This window comes from Chiloscyllium punctatum, chromosome 30, assembly GCF_047496795.1.
Source record: "Chiloscyllium punctatum isolate Juve2018m chromosome 30, sChiPun1.3, whole genome shotgun sequence".
In the NCBI taxonomy this organism is placed as follows: Eukaryota; Metazoa; Chordata; class Chondrichthyes; order Orectolobiformes; family Hemiscylliidae; genus Chiloscyllium; species Chiloscyllium punctatum.
Genome location: NC_092768.1, coordinates 53426862 through 53446965, shown reverse-complemented (window position 1 = coordinate 53446965; position 20104 = coordinate 53426862). Strand labels below are relative to the sequence as shown.

Genomic DNA, 20104 nt, shown 5'->3' with positions numbered 1-20104 from the left:
GTGTGTGGATAGTGCGTTTGTGTGTGTGTGTGGATAGTGCGTTTGTGTGTGTGTGTGTGGGGGAAATAGTGCATTTGTGTGTGTATGGGGATAGTGTGTTAATGTGTGTGTGGGGATAGTGTGTGTGTGTGTGTGGGGGCTAGTGTGTTTGTGTGTGTGTGGGGGGAATAGTGTGTTTGTGTCTGTGGCGGGGGATAGCGTGTTTGTGTGTGTGTGGGGATAGTGCATTTGTGTGTGTGGGGGGACTAGTGTGTTTGTGTATGTGTGTGGGGATAGTGTGTTTGCGTGTGTGGGGGGGCTAGTGTGTTTGTGTGTGGGGGGGTGGGGCTAGTGTGTGTGTAGGGACAGTGTGTTTGTGTGGGGGCGGTGGGGCTAGTGTGTGCGTGCGTGGCTAGTGTGTTTGTGTGTGTGTGTGGGTGGGATAGTGTGTTTGTGTGTGTGGGGGGGATAGTGTGTTTGTGTGTGTGGGCGGGGTGGATAGTGTGTTTGTGTGTGGGGGGGATAGTGTGTTTGTGTGTGTGTGGGGTTGGGCTAGTGTGTTTGTGTGTGGGGATAGTGCGTTTGTGTGTGTGTGTATGTGGGATAGTGTGTTTGTGTGTGTGTGGGGATAGTGTGTTTGTGTGTGTGTGGGGGGGGCTAGTGTGTTTGTGTGTGTGTGGGGATAGTGCATTTGTGTGTGGGGGGGACTAGTGTGTTTGTGTATGTGTGTGTGTATAGTGTATTTGTGTGTGTGGTGGTGGGAAAGTGTGTTTGTGTGTGTATGGGCGTGGGGATAGTGTGTTTGTGTGTGGGGGGACTAGTGTGTTTGTGTGTGGGGGGGTGGGGCTAGTGTGTGTGTGTGTGTGTGTGTGTGTGTGTGTGGCTAGTGTGTTTGTGTGTGTGGGGATAGTGTGTTTGTGTGTGTGGGCGGGGGGGATAGTGTGTTTGTGTGTGTATGGGGGGTAGTGTGTTTGTGTGTATGTGTGGGGTGGGGCTAGTGTGTTTGTGTGTGTGGGGGGATAGTGTGTTTGTGTGTGTGGGTGGGGGGGATAGTGTGTTTGTGTGTGTGGGGGGATAGTGTGTTTGTGTGTGTGTGTGGGGGGGGCTAGTGTTTTTGTGTGCATGTGTATGGGGGATAGTGTGTTTGTGTGTGTGTGGGGTGGGGCTAGTGTGTTTGTGTGTGTGTGGGGCTAGTGTGTTTGTGTGTGTGTGTGGATAGTGCGTTTGTGCGTGTGTGTGTGGGGGAAATAGTGCATTTGTGTGTGTATGGGGATAGTGTGTTTGTGTGTGTGTGGGGATAGTGTGTGTGTGTGTGTGGGGGATAGTGTGTTTGTGTGTGTGTGGGGGGGATAGTGTGTTTGTGTGTGTGTGGGGTTGGGCTAGTGTGTTTGTGTGTGGGGATAGTGCGTTTGTGTGTGTGTATGTGGGATAGTGTGTTTGTGTGTGTGTGGGGATAGTGTGTTTGTGTGTGTGTGTGGGGGGGGCTAGTGTGTTTGTGTGTGTGTGGGGATAGTTCATTTGTGTGTGCGGGGGGACTAGTGTGTTTGTGTATGTGTGTGTGTATAGTGTATTTGTGTGTGTGGTGGTGGGAAAGTGTGTTTGTGTGTGTATGGGCGTGGGGATAGTGTGTTTGTGTGTGGGGGGACTAGTGTGTTTGTGTGTGGGGGGGTGGGGCTAGTGTGTGTGTGTGTGTGTGTGTGTGTGTGTGTGTGGCTAGTGTGTTTGTGTGTGTGGGGATAGTGTGTATGTGTGTGTGGGCGGGGGGGATAGTGTGTTTGTGTGTGTATGGGGGGTAGTGTGTTTGTGTGTATGTGTGGGGTGGGGCTAGTGTGTTTGTGTGTGTGTGTGTGGGGGGATAGTGTGTTTGTGTGTGTGGGTGGGGGGGATAGTGTGTGTGTGTGGTGGTGGGAAAGTGTGTTTGTGTGTGTGTGGGCATGGGGATAGTGTGTTTGTGTGTGTGGGGGAAGTGTGTTTGTGTGTGTGGGGGGTGAGTGTATTTGTGTGTGTGGGGGATAGTGTGTTTGTGTGTGTGTGGGGGGATAGTGTGTTGTGTGTGTGTGGGCGGGGGTATTGTGTGTGTGTGTGTGTGATAGTGTGTGATAGTGTGTTTGTGTGTGTGTGGGGGAAGTGTGTTTGTGTGTGTGTGGGGTTAGTGTATTTGTGTGTGTGGGGGATAGTGTGTTTGTGTGTGTGTGGGGGGGAAGTGTGTTTGTGTGTGTGTGGGGGGGGGAAGTGTGTTTGTATGTGTGTGCGTTGGGATAGTGTGTTTGTGTGTGGGGGTGATAGTGTGTTTGTGTGTGTGTGCGTGTGGATAGTGTGTTTGTGTGTGTGGGCGGGGGGGATAGTGTGTTTGTGTGTGTATGGGGGGTAGTGTGTTTGTGTCTATGTGTGGGGTGGGGCTAGTGTGTTTGTGTGTGTGTGTGTGTGTGTGTGTGTGCGGCTAGTGTGTTTGTGTGTGTGTGTGGGGGGGATAGTGTGTTTGTGTGTGTGTGGGGGGGAAGTGTGTTTGTGTGTGTGTGGGGGGGTTAGTGTGTTTGTATGTGTGTGCGTTGGGATAGTGTGTTTGTGTGTGGGGGTGATAGTGTGTTTGTGTGTGTGTGCGTGGGGATAGTGTGTTTGTGTGTGTGGGCGGGGGATAGTGTGCTTGTGTGTGTGCGTGGGGATAGTGTGTTTGTGTGTGTGTGGGGGGGTGATAGTTGTTTTGTGTGTGTGGGCGGGGGATAGTGTGTTTGTGTGTGTGGGGGGGATAGTGTGTTTGTGTGTGGGGGGGAATTGTGTTGTGTGTGTGTGGGGGGAAGTGTGTTTGTGTGTGTGGGGGGGTATTGTGTGTTTGTGTGTGTGTGGGCGGGATAGTGTGTTTGTGTGTGGGGGGAAGTGTGTGTGTGCATGGGTGGGATAGTGTGTTTGTGTGTGTGTGTGGGGAGGGATTTTGTGTTTGTTTGTGGGCGGCGGGGATATTGTGTTTGTGCGTAGGCGGGGGGATAGTGTGTGTGTGTGTGTGTGATAGTGTGTTTGTGTGTGTAGGGGGGGAATTGTGTTTGTGTGTGGGGGGGGATAGTGTGTTTGTGTGTGTTTGTGGGGGGGATAGTGTGTTTGTGTGTGGACGGGAGGCGTGATAGTGTGTTTGTGTGTGTGGGGGAGGACAGTGTGTTTGTGTGTGTGTGTGTGTGTGGGCGGGGGGGAATATCTTGTTTGTGTGTGTGGGGGTTAGTGTGTTTGTGTGTATGTGTGGGGTGGGGCTAGTGTGTTTGTGTATGTGTGTGTGTGTGGCTAGTGTGTTTGTGTGTGTGTGGGGAGGGGCTAGTGTGTTTGTGTGTGGGGATAGTGTGTTTCTGTGCATGTGGGGGGGATAGTGTGTTTGTGTGTTTGTGGGGGGATAGTGTGTTTGTGTGTGTGGGGGGTGGGGCTAGTGTGTGTGTGTGTGTGTGTGTGGCTAGTGTGTTTGTGTGTGTGGGGATGGTGTGTTTGTGTGTGTGTGGGGGAGGATAGTGTGTTTGTGTGTGTGTGTGGGCGGGGGGGATAGTGTGTTTGTATGTGTATGGGGGGTAGTGTGTTTGTGTGTATGTGTGGGGTGGGGCTAGTGTGTTTGTGTGTGTGTGGGGGGATAGTGTGTTTGTGTGTGTGGGGGGGGTGGGTCTAGTGTGTGTGTGTGCATGTGTGTGGCTAGTGTGCTTGTGTGCGTGTGGGGATAGTGTGTTTGTGTTTGTGTGTGTGGGGGGATAGTGTGTTTGTGTGTGTGGGTGGGGGGGATAGTGTGTTTGTGTGTGTGGGGGGATAGTGTGTTTGTGTGTGTGTGTGGGGGGGGCTAGTGTTTTTGTGTGCATGTGTATGGGGGATAGTGTGTTTATGTGTGTGTGGGTCTAGTGTGTTTGTGTGTGTGTGTGGATAGTGCGTTTGTGTGTGTGTGTGGATAGTGCGTTTGTGTGTGTGTGTGTGGGGGAAATAGTGCATTTGTGTGTGTATGGGGATAGTGTGTTAATGTGTGTGTGGGGATAGTGTGTGTGTGTGTGTGGGGGCTAGTGTGTTTGTGTGTGTGTGGGGGGAATAGTGTGTTTGTGTCTGTGGCGGGGGATAGCGTGTTTGTGTGTGTGTGGGGATAGTGCATTTGTGTGTGTGGGGGGACTAGTGTGTTTGTGTATGTGTGTGGGGATCGTGTGTTTGCGTGTGTGGGGGGGCTAGTGTGTTTGTGTGTGGGGGGGTGGGGCTAGTGTGTGTGTAGGGACAGTGTGTTTGTGTGGGGGCGGTGGGGCTAGTGTGTGCGTGCGTGGCTAGTGTGTTTGTGTGTGTGTGTGGGTGGGATAGTGTGTTTGTGTGTGTGGGGGGGATAGTGTGTTTGTGTGTGTGGGCGGGGTGGATAGTGTGTTTGTGTGTGGGGGGAATAGTGTGTTTGTGTGTGTGGGGATAGTGCGTTTGTGTGTGTGGGGGGATAGTGTGTTTGTGTGTGTGTGGGGGAGATAGTGTGTTTGTGTGTGTGTGGGGTTGGGCTAGTGTGTTTGTGTGTGGGGATAGTGCGTTTGTGTGTGTGTGTATGTGGGATAGTGTGTTTGTGTGTGTGTGGGGATAGTGTGTTTGTGTGTGTGTGGGGGGGGCTAGTGTGTTTGTGTGTGTGTGGGGATAGTGCATTTGTGTGTGGGGGGGACTAGTGTGTTTGTGTATGTGTGTGTGTATAGTGTATTTGTGTGTGTGGTGGTGGGAAAGTGTGTTTGTGTGTGTATGGGCGTGGGGATAGTGTGTTTGTGTGTGGGGGGACTAGTGTGTTTGTGTGTGGGGGGGTGGGGCTAGTGTGTGTGTGTGTGTGTGTGTGTGTGTGTGTGGCTAGTGTGTTTGTGTGTGTGGGGATAGTGTGTTTGTGTGTGTGGGCGGGGGGGATAGTGTGTTTGTGTGTGTATGGGGGGTAGTGTGTTTGTGTGTATGTGTGGGGTGGGGCTAGTGTGTTTGTGTGTGTGTGTGTGGGGGGATAGTGTGTTTGTGTGTGTGGGTGGGGGGGATAGTGTGTTTGTGTGTGTGGGGGGATAGTGTGTTTGTGTGTGTGTGTGGGGGGGGCTAGTGTTTTTGTGTGCATGTGTATGGGGGATAGTGTGTTTGTGTGTGTGTGGGGTGGGGCTAGTGTGTTTGTGTGTGTGTGGGGCTAGTGTGTTTGTGTGTGTGTGTGGATAGTGCGTTTGTGCGTGTGTGTGTGGGGGAAATAGTGCATTTGTGTGTGTATGGGGATAGTGTGTTTGTGTGTGTGTGGGGATAGTGTGTGTGTGTGTGTGGGGGATAGTGTGTTTGTGTGTGTGTGGGGGGGATAGTGTGTTTGTGTGTGTGTGGGGTTGGGCTAGTGTGTTTGTGTGTGGGGATAGTGCGTTTGTGTGTGTGTGTATGTGGGATAGTGTGTTTGTGTGTGTGTGGGGATAGTGTGTTTGTGTGTGTGTGTGGGGGGGGCTAGTGTGTTTGTGTGTGTGTGGGGATAGTGCATTTGTGTGTGGGGGGGGACTAGTGTGTTTGTGTATGTGTGTGTGTATAGTGTATTTGTGTGTGTGGTGGTGGGAAAGTGTGTTTGTGTGTGTATGGGCGTGGGGATAGTGTGTTTGTGTGTGGGGGGACTAGTGTGTTTGTGTGTGGGGGGGTGGGGCTAGTGTGTGTGTGTGTGTGTGTGTGTGTGTGTGTGTGGCTAGTGTGTTTGTGTGTGTGGGGATAGTGTGTTTGTGTGTGTGGGCGGGGGGGATAGTGTGTTTGTGTGTGTATGGGGGGTAGTGTGTTTGTGTGTATGTGTGGGGTGGGGCTAGTGTGTTTGTGTGTGTGTGTGTGGGGGGATAGTGTGTTTGTGTGTGTGGGTGGGGGGGATAGTGTGTTTGTGTGTGTGGGGGGATAGTGTGTTTGTGTGTGGGGGGGGCTAGTGTTTTTGTGTGCATGTGTATGGGGGATAGTGTGTTTGTGTGTGTGTGGGGTGGGGCTAGTGTGTTTGTGTGTGTGTGGGGCTAGTGTGTTTGTGTGTGTGTGTGGATAGTGCGTTTGTGCGTGTGTGTGTGGGGGAAATAGTGCATTTGTGTGTGTATGGGGATAGTGTGTTTGTGTGTGTGTGGGGATAGTGTGTGTGTGTGTGTGGGGGCTAGTGTGTTTGTGTGTGTGTGGGGGGAATAGTGTGTTTGTGTCTGTGGCGGGGGATAGCGTGTTTGTGTGTGTGTGGGGATAGTGCATTTGTGTGTGTGGGGGGACTAGTGTGTTTGTGTATGTGTGTGGGGATAGTGTGTTTGCGTGTGTGGGGGGGCTAGTGTGTTTGTGTGTGGGGGGGTGGGGCTAGTGTGTGTGTAGGGACAGTGTGTTTGTGTGGGGGCGGTGGGGCTAGTGTGTGTGTGTGTGGCTAGTGTGTTTGTATGTGTGTGTGGGTGGGATAGTGTGTTTGTGTGTGTTGGGGGGATAGTGTGTTTGTGTGTGTGGGCGGGGTGGATAGTGTGTTTGTGTGTGGGGGGGATAGTGTGTTTGTGTGTGTGGGGATAGTGCGTTTGTGTGTGTGGGGGGATAGTGTGTTTGTGTGTGTGTGGGGGGGATAGTGTGTTTGTGTGTGTGTGGGGTTGGGCTAGTGTGTTTGTGTGTGGGGATAGTGCGTTTGTGTGTGTGTGTATGTGGGATAGTGTGTTTGTGTGTGTGTGGGGATAGTGTGTTTGTGTGTGTGTGTGGGGGGGGCTAGTGTGTTTGTGTGTGTGTGGGGATAGTGCATTTGTGTGTGGGGGGGGGACTAGTGTGTTTGTGTATGTGTGTGTGTATAGTGTATTTGTGTGTGTGGTGGTGGGAAAGTGTGTTTGTGTGTGTATGGGCGTGGGGATAGTGTGTTTGTGTGTGGGGGGACTAGTGTGTTTGTGTGTGGGGGGGTGGGGCTAGTGTGTGTGTGTGTGTGTGTGTGTGTGTGTGTGTGGCTAGTGTGTTTGTGTGTGTGGGGATAGTGTGTATGTGTGTGTGGGCGGGGGGGATAGTGTGTTTGTGTGTGTATGGGGGGTAGTGTGTTTGTGTGTATGTGTGGGGTGGGGCTAGTGTGTTTGTGTGTGTGTGTGTGTGTGTGCGGCTAGTGTGTTTGTGTGTGTGTGTGGGGGCTAGTGTGTTTGTGTGTGTGGGCATAGTGTGTTTGTGTGCATGTGGGGGGATAGTGTGTTTGTGTGTGTGTGTGAGGGGGATAGTGTGTTTGTGTGTGTGGGGGGGACAGTGTGTTTGTGTGTGTGGGGGGGTGGGGCTAGTGTGTGTGTAGGGACAGTGTGTTTGTGTGGGGGGGGTGGGGCTAGTGTGTGTGTGTGTGTGTGGCTAGTGTGTTTGTGTGTGTGTGGGGATAGTGTGTTTGTGTGTGTGTGGGGATAGTGCGTTTGTGCGTGTGTGGGGGGGGAATAGTGCATTTGTGTGTGTATGGGGATAGTGTATTTGTGTGTGTGTGTGTGGGGGGGGATAGTGTGTTTGTGTGTGTGTGGGGATAGTGTGTGTGTGTGTGTGGGGGGGGGGCTAGTGTGTTTGTGTGTGTGTGTGTGGGGGGAATAGTGTGTTTGTGTCTGTGGGCGGGGGATAGCGTGTTTGTGTGTGTGGGGATAGTGCATTTGTGTGTGTGGGGGGACGAGTGTGTTTGTGTATGTGTGTGGGGATAGTGTGTTTGCGTGTGTGGGGGGGGCTAGTGTGTTTGTGTATGTGTGTGGGGGTAGTGTGTTTGCGTGTGTGTGGGGGGCTAGTGTGTTTGTGTGTGTGGGGGGGTGGGGCTAGTGTGTGTGTAGGGACAGTGTGTTTGTGTGTGGGGGTGGGGCTAGTGTGTGTGTGTTTGTGTGTGGGGGGTGGGGCTAGTGTGTGTGTGTTTGTGTGTGGGTCTACTGTGTTTGTGTGTTTGTATGTTTGTGTGTGTGGATCGTGTGTTTGTGTGTGAAGTGGACGGTATGTGTGTGCATCCCAGTCTGACAAAGAGACTGTCAGCTTCTGTGTGAGCATGTGTGTGTCAGGGCGGGGGTGGGGGTGGGGGAGGAAGCAGGGGCAGGAGAGAGAAAACATGGAGATAGGGAATAGGAGATGAGGAGTGATCAATCCTTGGATGTGAACAGAACAGAGTATGAGCGTCAAGAGAAGCCATCGAATGTAACACGGGGGCGACCATTTTATTGACTGTCATAAATGAAAGGCCAGGGTCGCTGTCATGTACTAGGGGACAGGACACAGGTTTCACAGGAGGCCATGTCGTCAAACCTGTTAATGACAGCAGACAGGTCGAAAAGACAGAGGAACTAAAATTAAAGCATTCTTATCAACATGTAAAGAGGTGAGACAAATATGACTGGCCAATTTCATACCCTTGCACTCAATAAAATGTTCTTCATTTTTTACACTTGAAACTAATTAAGTTTCAAGTTTTTTTTCAAAGGAAACTTACCACCTTCATAGAATGCGATTGCTTTCAATTTTCTGTCAGCTTCAAGGACTTTATCCGCATCGGTCTTCACGAGGGCAAGAGCGTACGCAGTGATGGCAATGGTGTGAGGCTGGGTAATATTCGGCAGCTTGCTGTGCAAAAAATTAATGGCACTTTCAATGCTTCTTTCCTGGGGGTGAAAACAGAAAGTTGAGAACATGAACAAATTTTGAAAGCTTTCTCAGATTTTATTCTCAGAAGGGAACATCCATTCATCATTAGTCAGAACTAAACTCAACAGCAGCTTGATTCATTTTAAACTGGTAACAACACTAATTTCCAAAATTTCAAAAACACAATACCCTGTTTATCAAAAATGCCTGCATGTTCCATGTGAACTCATGTATTTCCAATTCCTGCCAGGCTAGTCCCTCAACTTCAAGACATAGGCTTACCAAACATTTGTTCACCATGACCTCTCTTTCTCTTTTTTATTAACTCTCTCTCTCTTTCCCTGACTGGCCCTTTTTGATCTCTGTAATTCTCTCCATCCCTACTCTGAGCTATCTGTGCTCAGATACTCCTGGCTTCTCGCAGTATTGCTTTCATCTCCCTGTGCTGAATGTCTGTTATTTTTTCCCAAAACCATATTGCATGCCTCAATGACTACCGCCTGGTGGCTCTGACATCCATATTTATAATTATGAAGTGCTTTGAGAGGTTAGTCATGGCTCTCAGCACATTGCCATATAACCCTGATCCATTTCAATTTACCTACCAGTGCAAAAGGTCCACAGAAGACATCATCTCCCGTGCCTTACGCTCATCCCTGGAACACCTAGACACAAGGATATCTACACCAGACTCCTACTTACTGACCAACAGATCCATATTCAACAAGATAATTCCAAACAAACTCATCTTACAACTTCTCCCCTTCTGTAACTGGATTCTTGACGTGCTGACCAATAGACTGCAGTCAGTAAGGAGAGATGACAACATCTCTTCCATGGTAATTTGCAATGCTGGTGCCCACAATGGACAGCAGATGAAAGAAAAGATTTTTAAAGAATCCCTACCTTGTGGAAACAGGCCATGAAGCCCAACAAATCCACACCGACCCTCCGAAGAGTATCTCACCCAGACCCATTCCCCTACCTATTACTCTACATTAGCCCTGACTCATGCGCCTAACCTACACATCCCTGAACACTATGGACAATTTAGCATGGCCAATTCATCCAACATGCACATCTTTGGATTGTGGGAGGAAACAGGGAGCAGCCGAAGGAAACCCATGCAGACAGGGAGCAGCCGAAGGAAACCCATGCAGACACAGGGAGAATGTGCAAACTCGACACAGACAATCACCCAAGACTGGAATCGCTGTGAGGCAGCAGCATTAACCACTGAGCTACCATGGGAGATTGAGACAATTGATACATTGATGGCATGTTCTTTCTTGGGGGTTGCTTAGCTCAGCTGGCTGGATGGCTGCAGAGTGACAGCAACAGCATGGGTTCAAATCCCAAACTGGCTGCAGTTACCATGAAGTCCTTGCATTCTGAACCTCTCCCCTTATATGAAGTGGGGTAACTGTCAGGTTCAACCACCACCAATCCACCTCTCTCCAATGAGGGAGCAGCTGTTTGATTCTCTCAGGCTATGGTGACTTCAGAAATGTAGGAAATACATGCAGGAGTCAGCCATTTGCAGGCCTCAAGCCATTCATGGCTGATCAGTTCACAACTGTCCGACTGAAGAGGCTCTTCTTCACATCACTCCTGAATGGCTTACCCCCTCATTCTTAGATTGTGACCTCCAGTTCTGAACTTCCTTAACATTGGGAATATCCTTTTCGTATTTAGGCACTCCCATCAGGATTTCATATTTTTCTCTGAGATCCCTTCTCATTCTTCTATCTTCTATGAATACAAACCCAGTCGATCTACTCTCTCCTCATATGTCAGCCCTGCCATCCTGGGAATCAGTGGTGGGGGAGACATTTGCTGGACTCAATAGCAAGAATGTCGTTTTTCAGATGAGCATAACAAAATGGCTCACAATACTCAAGGTGTGGCCTTAACATGGCCTTGTATAACTACAGTAAGACATCTTTACTCTGATCTTCAATTCCTCTGGCTATGAAGGCCAACCATGCCATTAGCTATCCTCACTGACTATTGCCCCTGCATGTCAACCTTGAGCCACTGTTCCACCAAGACACCCAGGTCTCATTGCACCTCACCTTTTCCTGAACAGCCACCATTCAGATCATAACCTGCCTTCCTGTTCTAGTGACCAAAGTGGATAGTCTCAGATTTATCCACATCATATTGCATTTCTCAAGTCTTTGCCCACTCAGCTAGTATGCCCACGTCACCCTGTCACCTCTTAGCATCCTCCTCACAGCACACACTCCCACCTAGCTTAGTGTCATCTGCAGACTTGGAGATATTGCGATCAATCCCTTCATCCTGATTGTTGATGTATATTGTGCACAGTTGGGGTCCCAGTGGTATCCCACTCGTCACTGCCGGCAGCTCTGAAAATGGCCTGTTTATTCTAAATCTTTTCTTCCTGTCTACCAATCAGTTCTCTACCCAGGTCAAAACATTACCTCTGATACCATGAGCTTTAATTTTGCTTACTAAACTCTTGTGCAGAATCTTGTCAAAAGCCTTTTGAACGTGCAGATACACAACATCTACTGATTCATCCTTGTCCACTCTCCTGGTCACATTTTCAAAAAAACTCAGAATATTTGTCAAGCATGATTTCCCCTTTAAGGCAGCCATGCTGATGAGGACCAATTCTATCACTGCTTTCCAAATGGTCAGTTATTAGATTAGATTAGATTCTCTACAGTGTGGAAACAGGCCCTTAGGCCTAACCAGTCCACACTGACCCTCCGAAGAGTAACCCAACCAGACCCACTACCCTCTGACAAACACACCTAACACTATGGGCAATTTAGCATGGCCAATTCATCTGACCTGCACATCTTTGGACTGTGGGAGGAAACCGGAGCACCCGGAGGAAACCCAGGCAGACACGGGGAGAGTGTGCAAACTCCACACAGACAGTCACCCGAGGCTAGAATTGAACCTGGGACCCTGGTGCTGTGAGGCAGCAGTGCTAACCACTGAGCCATCATAATAATTGACCCCAGGATTTCCCCACCACTGATGTCAGGCTAACTGGCCTATAATTCCCCATTTTCTTGCTCCTTCCATTTTTTCAAGAATGGAGTTACATGAGCTAGCCTCCAGTCCATTGGAACCCTTCCTGAGTCTGGAAAATGCAGGAAAATGATCACCAATGCATCTGCTATTGCTAGGGTCTCTTCTGAGATGCAGAATATTAGACCCTCTGCACTTATTGGGTTTAACTTGATTTTAACTGGGTTTTTTAAGAGATCAGTCAGATCAGTTGGCTGGTTTTTGTTGTAGAATAATGCAACCATCGTGCATTGAATTCTTGCACCTACTGAGGTAACCATGAAGGACTTTCCTTCACAGCCTCTCCCCTCTCCTGAGGTGCTGTGAAGCTCATGTTAAACCACAGCCAGTCAACACTATCTACAGCCCGATGTTTGAACTTTGACAGTCCCTTCCCTTGAGGGCTGTAGTAAATGTATTAGGCTGAGTAAAGGTCACTTCAAAGACACGAGGGAGGAGCTAGCGAGAGTGGAGTGGAAGGGGGGTGCGTCGCTGGCAAGATGGCGGAGCAGCAATGGCAGTAGTTTCTGAAGGGCAGCAGAAATTCCTCCCAAGGTAAAAGGGACATACTACAGCTGACCATGGCTGACAAGGGAAGTCAGAGGCAGGATAACAACAAAAGAAAAAGCATACACTCTACTGAAGATTAGTGGGAAGCTACAGGATTAGGAAGCCTTTAAAAACAGCAAAGAATCATTTAAAAACCAATGGGGTGGTTGAGGGGAGGGAGGCAGGTGCGTGGATGGAGGGGGAGGGTGGTTCGGGAAATGAAACATCAGAGTAAGCTGTTGAGCAATATAAATCATGTGGAGGTACCGATGTTGGACTTCAGATTAGATTACAGTGTGGAAACAGGCCCATCGGCCCAACAAGTCCATACCGCCCCGCCGAAGCGTAACCCACCCATACCCCTACATTTACCCCTTACTTAACACTACGGGCAATTTAGCATGGCCAATTCACCTGACCTGCACATCTTTGGACTGTGGGAGGAAACCGGAGCACCCGGAGGAAACCCACGCTGACACGGGGAGAACGTGCAAACTCCACACAGTCAGTCGCCTGAGGCGGGAATTGAACCCGGGTCTCTGGCGCTGTGAGGCAGCAGTGCTAACCACTGTGCCACCATGCCACCCAAAACTGGGGTGGGCGAAGTTAAAAATCAATATTAGAGTGGTGCTGGAAAAGCAGAGCAAGTCAGGTAGCATCCCAGGAACAGGAAAATTGACGTTTCAGGTAAAAGCCCTTCATCACGTAAGTTAAAAATCACACAACACAAGGTTATGGTGCTCCGAAGCTTAGACTATAACCTGCTGTTGAATGAGTTTTAAATTTGAGCTGTTATAAAAGGAGATTGCAAGGATTTATTTTGGTTTGAATAAGTAAAAGGGAAGAGAGAGGCAAGGGTGGACATTGAATTGCCAAAAATGAGGCTGGAAAAGTTGTAATGGGGGCAAAGTAATGGCAGAAGAACTTTGCATTAGTTTTAACAGTACAAGACACCAGCAGCACACCAGAACTTCAAGGAGCAGATGTGAGGGCACCGGCCCATCATCAAGAAGATGTGCAGGAAGCTGAACAGTCTGAAGGAGGATAAATAACTCGTAACAGACATATCACACCCAGCGTTCTGAAGGAGATAGATGGGGAGATTGTCGAGGCATTGGTGGTGATCTTTCAGGAATCAGAGAAAAAAATGGCTCATGTAACACACCCATTTAAGAAGGGTTGATTAGATTCCCTACAGTATCTAAACAGGCCCTTCGGCCCAATAAGTCCACACCAACCCTCCGAAGCGTAACCCACCCAGACCTATTCCCCTACCCTATATTTACCCCGACTTATGCATTTAACCTACACATCCCTGAACACTATGGGGCAATTTAGCATGGCCAATTCACCTACCTAGCACATCTTTGGACTGTGGGAGGAAACTGGAGCACCCGGAGGAAACAAGAAGGAGAAAGTGAGGACTGCAGATCAGAGCTGATAATGTGTTGCTGGAAAAGCGCAGCAGGTCAGGCAGCATCCAAGGAGCAGGACAATCAATGTTTCGGGCATGAGCCCTTCTTCAGGAATCAGGAATCCACCCGGAGGAAACCCACACTGACACGCGGAGAATGTGCAAACTCCATGCAGACAGTCACTGAGGCTGGAATCAAATTTGGGACCTTGGTGCTGTGAGGCAGCAGTGCTAACCACTGAGCCACTGTGCCGCCCAGGCATAAGACAGCAAATTATACACGAGTTAGCCTGATCTTAGTCATTGGTGAAATTTTAGAGATAATTGATGGGTGCCACGGTGGCACAGTGGTTGGCACTGCTGCCTCACAGCGCCAGAGACCCGGGTTCAATTCCCACCTCAGGCGACTAACTGTGTGGAGTTTGCACGTTCTCCCCGTGTCTGCGTGGGTTTCCTCCGGGTGCTCCGGTTTCCTCCCACAGTCCAAAGATGTGCAGATCAGGTGAATTGGCCGTGCTAAATTGCCCGTAGTGTTAGATAAGGGGTAGATGTAGGGGTATGGGTGGGTTGCGCTTCGGCGGGGCGGTGTGGACTTGTTGGGCCGAAGGACCTGTTTCCACACTGTAAGTAATCTAATCTAATTATTGTAGATGAGAATGCAGAGTACTTGGAATGGCATGGTAAAATAGATCTGACTCAGCTTCGTCAAAGGATGCTCATATCTGACCAATCAGTTTGAATTCTTTAAGGAGAGAATAAACCAGTTAGACAAAGGAAAGTCCGTGGACGTGACCTGTTTAGATTTCCAGAAGCCCTTTGATGTCATATCGCACAAGAGGCTGCCACGATAAGACGCCATGAAGTTTGGGACAGAGCATGAGGATTGCTTTGGAGAAAGGTTTAGCATTTGCATAGAAGATTGGCAGATTGGGACAGGGCAGAGGGAAAGGATAAAGAGATCTTTTTCAGAATGGCAGCCAGTGATTAGCGGAGTTCCGCATCAGACAGTGCTGGGATTATAAGTATTCACTTTATTCTTTTACAATGTGGGTGATGAAACTAAGGGCATTATTGCTGCATTTGCAGATGATACAATGATAGGTGGGGGGACAGTAGTGCTGAAGAAGCAGGAAAGCTGCAGAGGATTTGGACAGGCTAGGTTAGTGGGCAAAGAAATGGCAGATGGAATGCAATGTCGGAATTGTGAGGAAATGCACTTTTATAGAGAAAATGGAGGCATATTTTCTAAATGGAGGAAGGCTTCAGCAATCTGATGCTCAAAGGGACTTGAGAGGACTTGTTCATGATTCTTTTAAGTTTAAAATAGAGGTTCATCTGTGAGTTAGGAAGGCAAATGCAAATTCATTTCAAGAGGGTTATTGACTGAATGGGTCAATGAGCTAAAAATGGTAGATGGAGTTCAATTTGAATTAATGGCATTGCATTTTGTTACAACAAACAAGGATAAGGTTTACACAATTCATGGTAAGGTCTAGGATAGTGCTGTAGAACAGAGGGTTCTCGGGGTCCAGGTACATAATTTGTGTCACATATAGATAGGGTGATCAAAAGGCATTTGATGTGCTTGCCTTCGATGGTTAGTCCTTTTAGTATTGGAGTTGAGAAGTATTGTTGAGATTGTACAGGACATTGGTGAGGTCTTGTCTAGAGTACTGCATCCAGTTATGGCCTCCCTGTTACAGGAAGGATATTGTTAAGCTGGACTGGATTCAGAAAGGACTTAGAAGGATGTTGTGAGGTACAGAAAGTTTGAGTTATAAAGAAAGGCTAGACAGCTGTGGCTTTCGATTATACAAATATCTCAGTAAGGAATATCTGCAAAGCTAGTAGTTTTCACATCATGAGACAAGCCATCAATTTCAACTTAAATTTAACTCAAATATTTTACACAAAGTTGAAAGGGAACAAGATATGAAGCGCAGGGCGAGTGACAGGAAAGTGATCAACTTTCTTTTATTTACATCAGAGTCCAAAGGAATACATAAGTATGCAAGTGAAAAATGCATTCTTGAAAAATAAATTAATCCGACCTAATAAACTTGTTCATCGCAATCAAATAAAACAAGGAAATGTGGTTTGCTGGAAATCAGAAACAAAAACAGAAATCAGTGGGAAATTCAACTGGTCTGACAGCATCTGTGGAGTCATAGAGTCATGGAGTCTGACAAAACTGTAACAGGCCCTTTGGTCCAAACTGGTCCTTCACATCCAAAATGTCCATCATCTGCTCTTCATGTCAAAGTAGATAAACGATGTTTTTCGTTTATGTTATGTTCTATCTCCCATGTGCTATCCTAATCATCAAACTTTCCAAATCATGTTGAAAAGGAAAAGAAATTCCTTGGAACATTTATTCATCCCTGGCTTTGAATCATCTCCAAAACAGAATATATTACATTTTGTTCCCCTGTTTACATCATCGGCATATGCTGTGAATAGTTGCATCCCAACTACAGCTCCTCAGCTACACGATGAGTCATAATCTGACAATGATGCAGATACACCTATGCAAGTAACCCACGAAGGCTGGTATCCCGTCACCAAATCACCTTTTATCTATATTTGTATAGTACATGACACTGACACAACTAGCCCAGAGCTGGCTCCTAGAGTGAGCAGAACTGTGGACTCTCCTGTTTATATCTGTCAGCCAGGACACCCTTTTTGGAGCTGTTAATCTGTTCCAATCAGGGAACTCTTATTCTATGAGGTCCACCTAGCTGACCTTGTTTCAGTGACTACACCTCCTCTTTGTTTGCTGACTGCTACCCAACTCTTCACCCAGACCAGAGCATTTTCCATTAAACTATTCGGCTTTGTTAACCAACCACCTGTGTGGGGCATTATCAAAAACATTCTGAGGATTCAAATATAAAATGTCCGTTGATCTCTCCCCCATATTAAATATTTTGTCAGCGACCAGCATACAATAAATTACATTAAGTTTTCAAAGATGATTTTCCATTGACGTAGTGCTGTTCTCTACTCAGCACATTTTTTTAAAAGTCCTATTGTTAATTTAACACGTTTTATGATGGACTCATGCATTTTCTGTACTACTGATGTATAACTGATGTTTGTGTAGCTCATTTTCGCCTTCTTTCTCCTTTTCCTTATCTTAAATAGTTTGATGGGCCTTCTTACAATTTTAACCTCCAGGAATCCAGAATCTATGAAATTTTGTTAAATAAATACAAATTCATCAAAAATCTGGAGTCAGATCTGCTAATGATGCGAAATGCAGAATATCAGGTACTGGGACATGCTAGCTTTCAGTACCATTAATTTCTCCAGTGCAAATTTGTTACTAATACAAATGTCATTCTAGTCCTCATTCTCCCACATCACTCTGATCTCTAATCCTAGGAGATTTACTGTATCTTCTGAGTGAAAAACAGACACAAACAAAACTTTCTCTATCATTTCTCTACTTCCCAATGTAACTTCTGCTCATTTTACTTCGAATTGCTCTTTATTTATTGTTGGCAATTTTTCCCCATACCTCAAGAAGCTTTCATAGTGCTTTTTGTCAAAGTGGTCTTACTACACAACTCTGTTTCCTTTTCAGTTTCTTAACCCTGATTTATTGTATTGTAAAGATAATCTAATCCTTATACTTACTATTATTTCTGGCCACTGTAAACGTATTTTGTTTTAACATGCTATGATCCCTTGTTTCTTTTGTCAGCCATGGTTGATTTTGTTTTCGAGCTTTAGTACACTGAACAAAATGCATTCTATTTGTCAGCCATGCAATGGTGACTTTTAATGATACAGATTTTCAGTGTTGCATTTTTGTGTATTTTCCAAAGCAACTTGGAAACACCGTTATTTTCACACTTCATCGGCTGAAAGTTATTTCTGTAGTTTCCAATTGTTGTAAAGTGAGATAAAGAGAAGTAAAAGAAGTCGCATTCTTACCACTCGTGAAATCTCTCCAATATTATTCTGTTGGAAAGCCGCCAAGGAATGATGCAATGCTATTGCCACAAACGCTGTGAGGGAAACATCCTTTTCAGTTCCACTGACTCCACCCTAAGGAAGACAAACTCATATGATACATCTAGTGACTTAATTAAAACATACTCTGTTCCTGTCCTTTCTCTTTATTGAACTAATATGAGCCAGTAGTTTTGTTCAGGCTTGCAAAATCTTGCAGATATTGGCCTGTACAAACTCCTGAATTAACCTCAATCAACTGATGGAAGCACAGATCAATTTTACGAAAACTTCCTTCTTTTCCGCCAATTTGCGCAGGGAATTGTGGGATGTAGAAGAAGGACAGTATTATAATCCTGTGCGTGAGGCCAGCATCACCATCAACTTGTTAACTTGCATATATATACAATATTTATATGTAATAACGTCAGTAATGCATATAATATAAGTGATAACATCAACTAATCAATAATGTGCACTAAAAACAACGTAAATACTGTTGGAAATTTAAATATTTATTACAGAGTTTGAAGGATTGTATTCAATGATATTAATCAAAATCCAATGAGGATATGAAAGTATCTTTTGAAGTGTACATTCGTGGGCATGTTGTAACAGGCACCTGGGAACACTGCATTACAAATATTTGGAACAATTCAGACATCACATCAAAAAACATCATGGAAGTTAAAAAGAATCTGGCAGGAAATCATGTCAAAAGGTCTTTAATTCATCTCCAGTTAGTTTGTCCAAGTCACTGATTGCTGGCAGGAGGTCAAGCATTTAGGGCATGCAAAAGAAAGCACATATAAGGATCTGTACTTCTTTGGAGTGCGGGAGTAAACCAGAGCACCCAGCAGAAACACACGCTGACACAGAGAGAACACATAAACTGCACATAAACAGTCACCTGAGGCTGGAATTGAAATCGGGTCCGAATGAAGTGAGGCAGCAATGCTAACCACTGAGCCAGCATGCTGCCCAGAAGTGATTTTGTAAGCTATACTGCATTTCTATTTATAGACGGGATAAAATAGATCCAATCCTATATGTCCTATATATCTAACACATTGTTGTCATGATGTTCACACTCAGGAACGATCTTGAACAAGTCAATAAAGAAAAATTAAAATAGATCCAAAGCCTGAATGGCTGATGAGGAGCAATTAAGCTGAATAGTGCAACAAGAAAAGTGCCATACTTCATGTAGCCATTGCTAACACTTGGAAATTTGCAGCCCCGTCGAGTCACCAATAGAGATTTGGAGCAGTTTGAAGATTCATTCCAGTTTATGATGGAATGAGACTCCAAAGGTCACACGTTGTCCTTCAATACCACATTAAAACAGTGACTACATCAACCTCTATTTATGGATCTGACTGGAAATCTACAGAACAGGAATAAACAAAAGAAAAGATCTTAGGTAATCTGAGAAAAAATAAATATGCACACAATACCTGTGGGAAGCAATTATTTTGTAGTGCATATAAGCCTATAAGGAATCTCGTTTTGGAGACTATATTCAATTTCACTACAGTTCATGCCAATCAGAATCAGCTTTCTGGACAGATAACTACATTTCCCTCAAAATGAACTTTGATTGATCAGAATATTTTAAGTAAGAACTATGTCTAGAGTGAGCTGACGGCATTATTGGGGTGGAGAATGTACACACACTGCTGGCAGTTTTGAGACCATTGAATGTGCAAGAACGTAACAGCCAACAATTGTATAGCAATACCAACAAGAAGAAACAAAGTGCACTCAGTGAAACATTAAAAAAAGATGTAGAAGCAGCGTATATGGGCAGGACCTGTATGTCTCTGGTTATCACTGGATGGGGATCTTCAAATGCTCCAGATATTTTTTGTTCATGGATGAGATAGGCCACAGATTCCTGGATGAATTTGTCATTGACAACAATTTGTGCTCGTGCCATTGAGAGTATTTTTACAACAAACGCAGTCAACCTGAAAAGAAACAAAACTATATAATGTGCACACATTGGAACACTCAAATTACAATGGCACATTCTTAACTTGATACATGTCATTTTTAAGTGGCCTTATCCAAAACTTTAGAAATTCAGTTTCAGCACTCCAACTTCCTTGGCTCAATTTGAGATGCACCTTGTCATTTATTTCCTTGACCAGTCTTCTATTAAACTCTCACGAGAGAATCCCTACAGTGTGGTAGCAGGCCATTTGGCCCATCGAGTCCAGACTGACCCTCCAAACATTATCCCACCCCATCCCTCTAACCCTGCATTTCCCATAGTTAATCCACCTGTACTACATATCCCTAGACACTATGGATAATCCGTCTAACCTGCACATATTTCAACTATACAGGAAACCGGAGCATCCAGAAGAAAGCCTGCAGGCATGGGGACAATATGCAAACTCCACACAGACAGTCATCCGAGGGTCAAATTGAACCCAGATCCCTAACACTGTGAGGCAGCAGTGCCAAACAATGTGCCACCATGCCACCTTTAGACAATCTAGGTCATATTTTGTCCCATGAAGCTCTATATGACTGGGCACTCTAATAAGCAAAGATGCAATCTTAGTTTAATTAATTGTGTTTTTTTCCTGAATAAACATTCTCACAATTATCAAACAATCT

At 46.4% G+C, this 20104-nt stretch overlaps 1 protein-coding gene across 1 annotated transcript in view; it reads right to left on the bottom strand.

The window, feature by feature from the left end:
* The window catches only part of LOC140455522 (complement C4-A-like), a 271191-nt gene that overhangs the window by 115362 nt on the left and 135725 nt on the right, over nt 1–20104 (bottom strand). Inside the window, exons 26-28 of the mRNA XM_072550468.1 lie at nt 19290–19446; nt 17459–17572; nt 8354–8522 (exon numbers count right to left, since the gene is read on the bottom strand). Of these exons, the coding sequence (XP_072406569.1) occupies nt 8354–8522; nt 17459–17572; nt 19290–19446 (440 nt within the window). The remainder of the gene's footprint in view (nt 1–8353; nt 8523–17458; nt 17573–19289; nt 19447–20104) is intronic.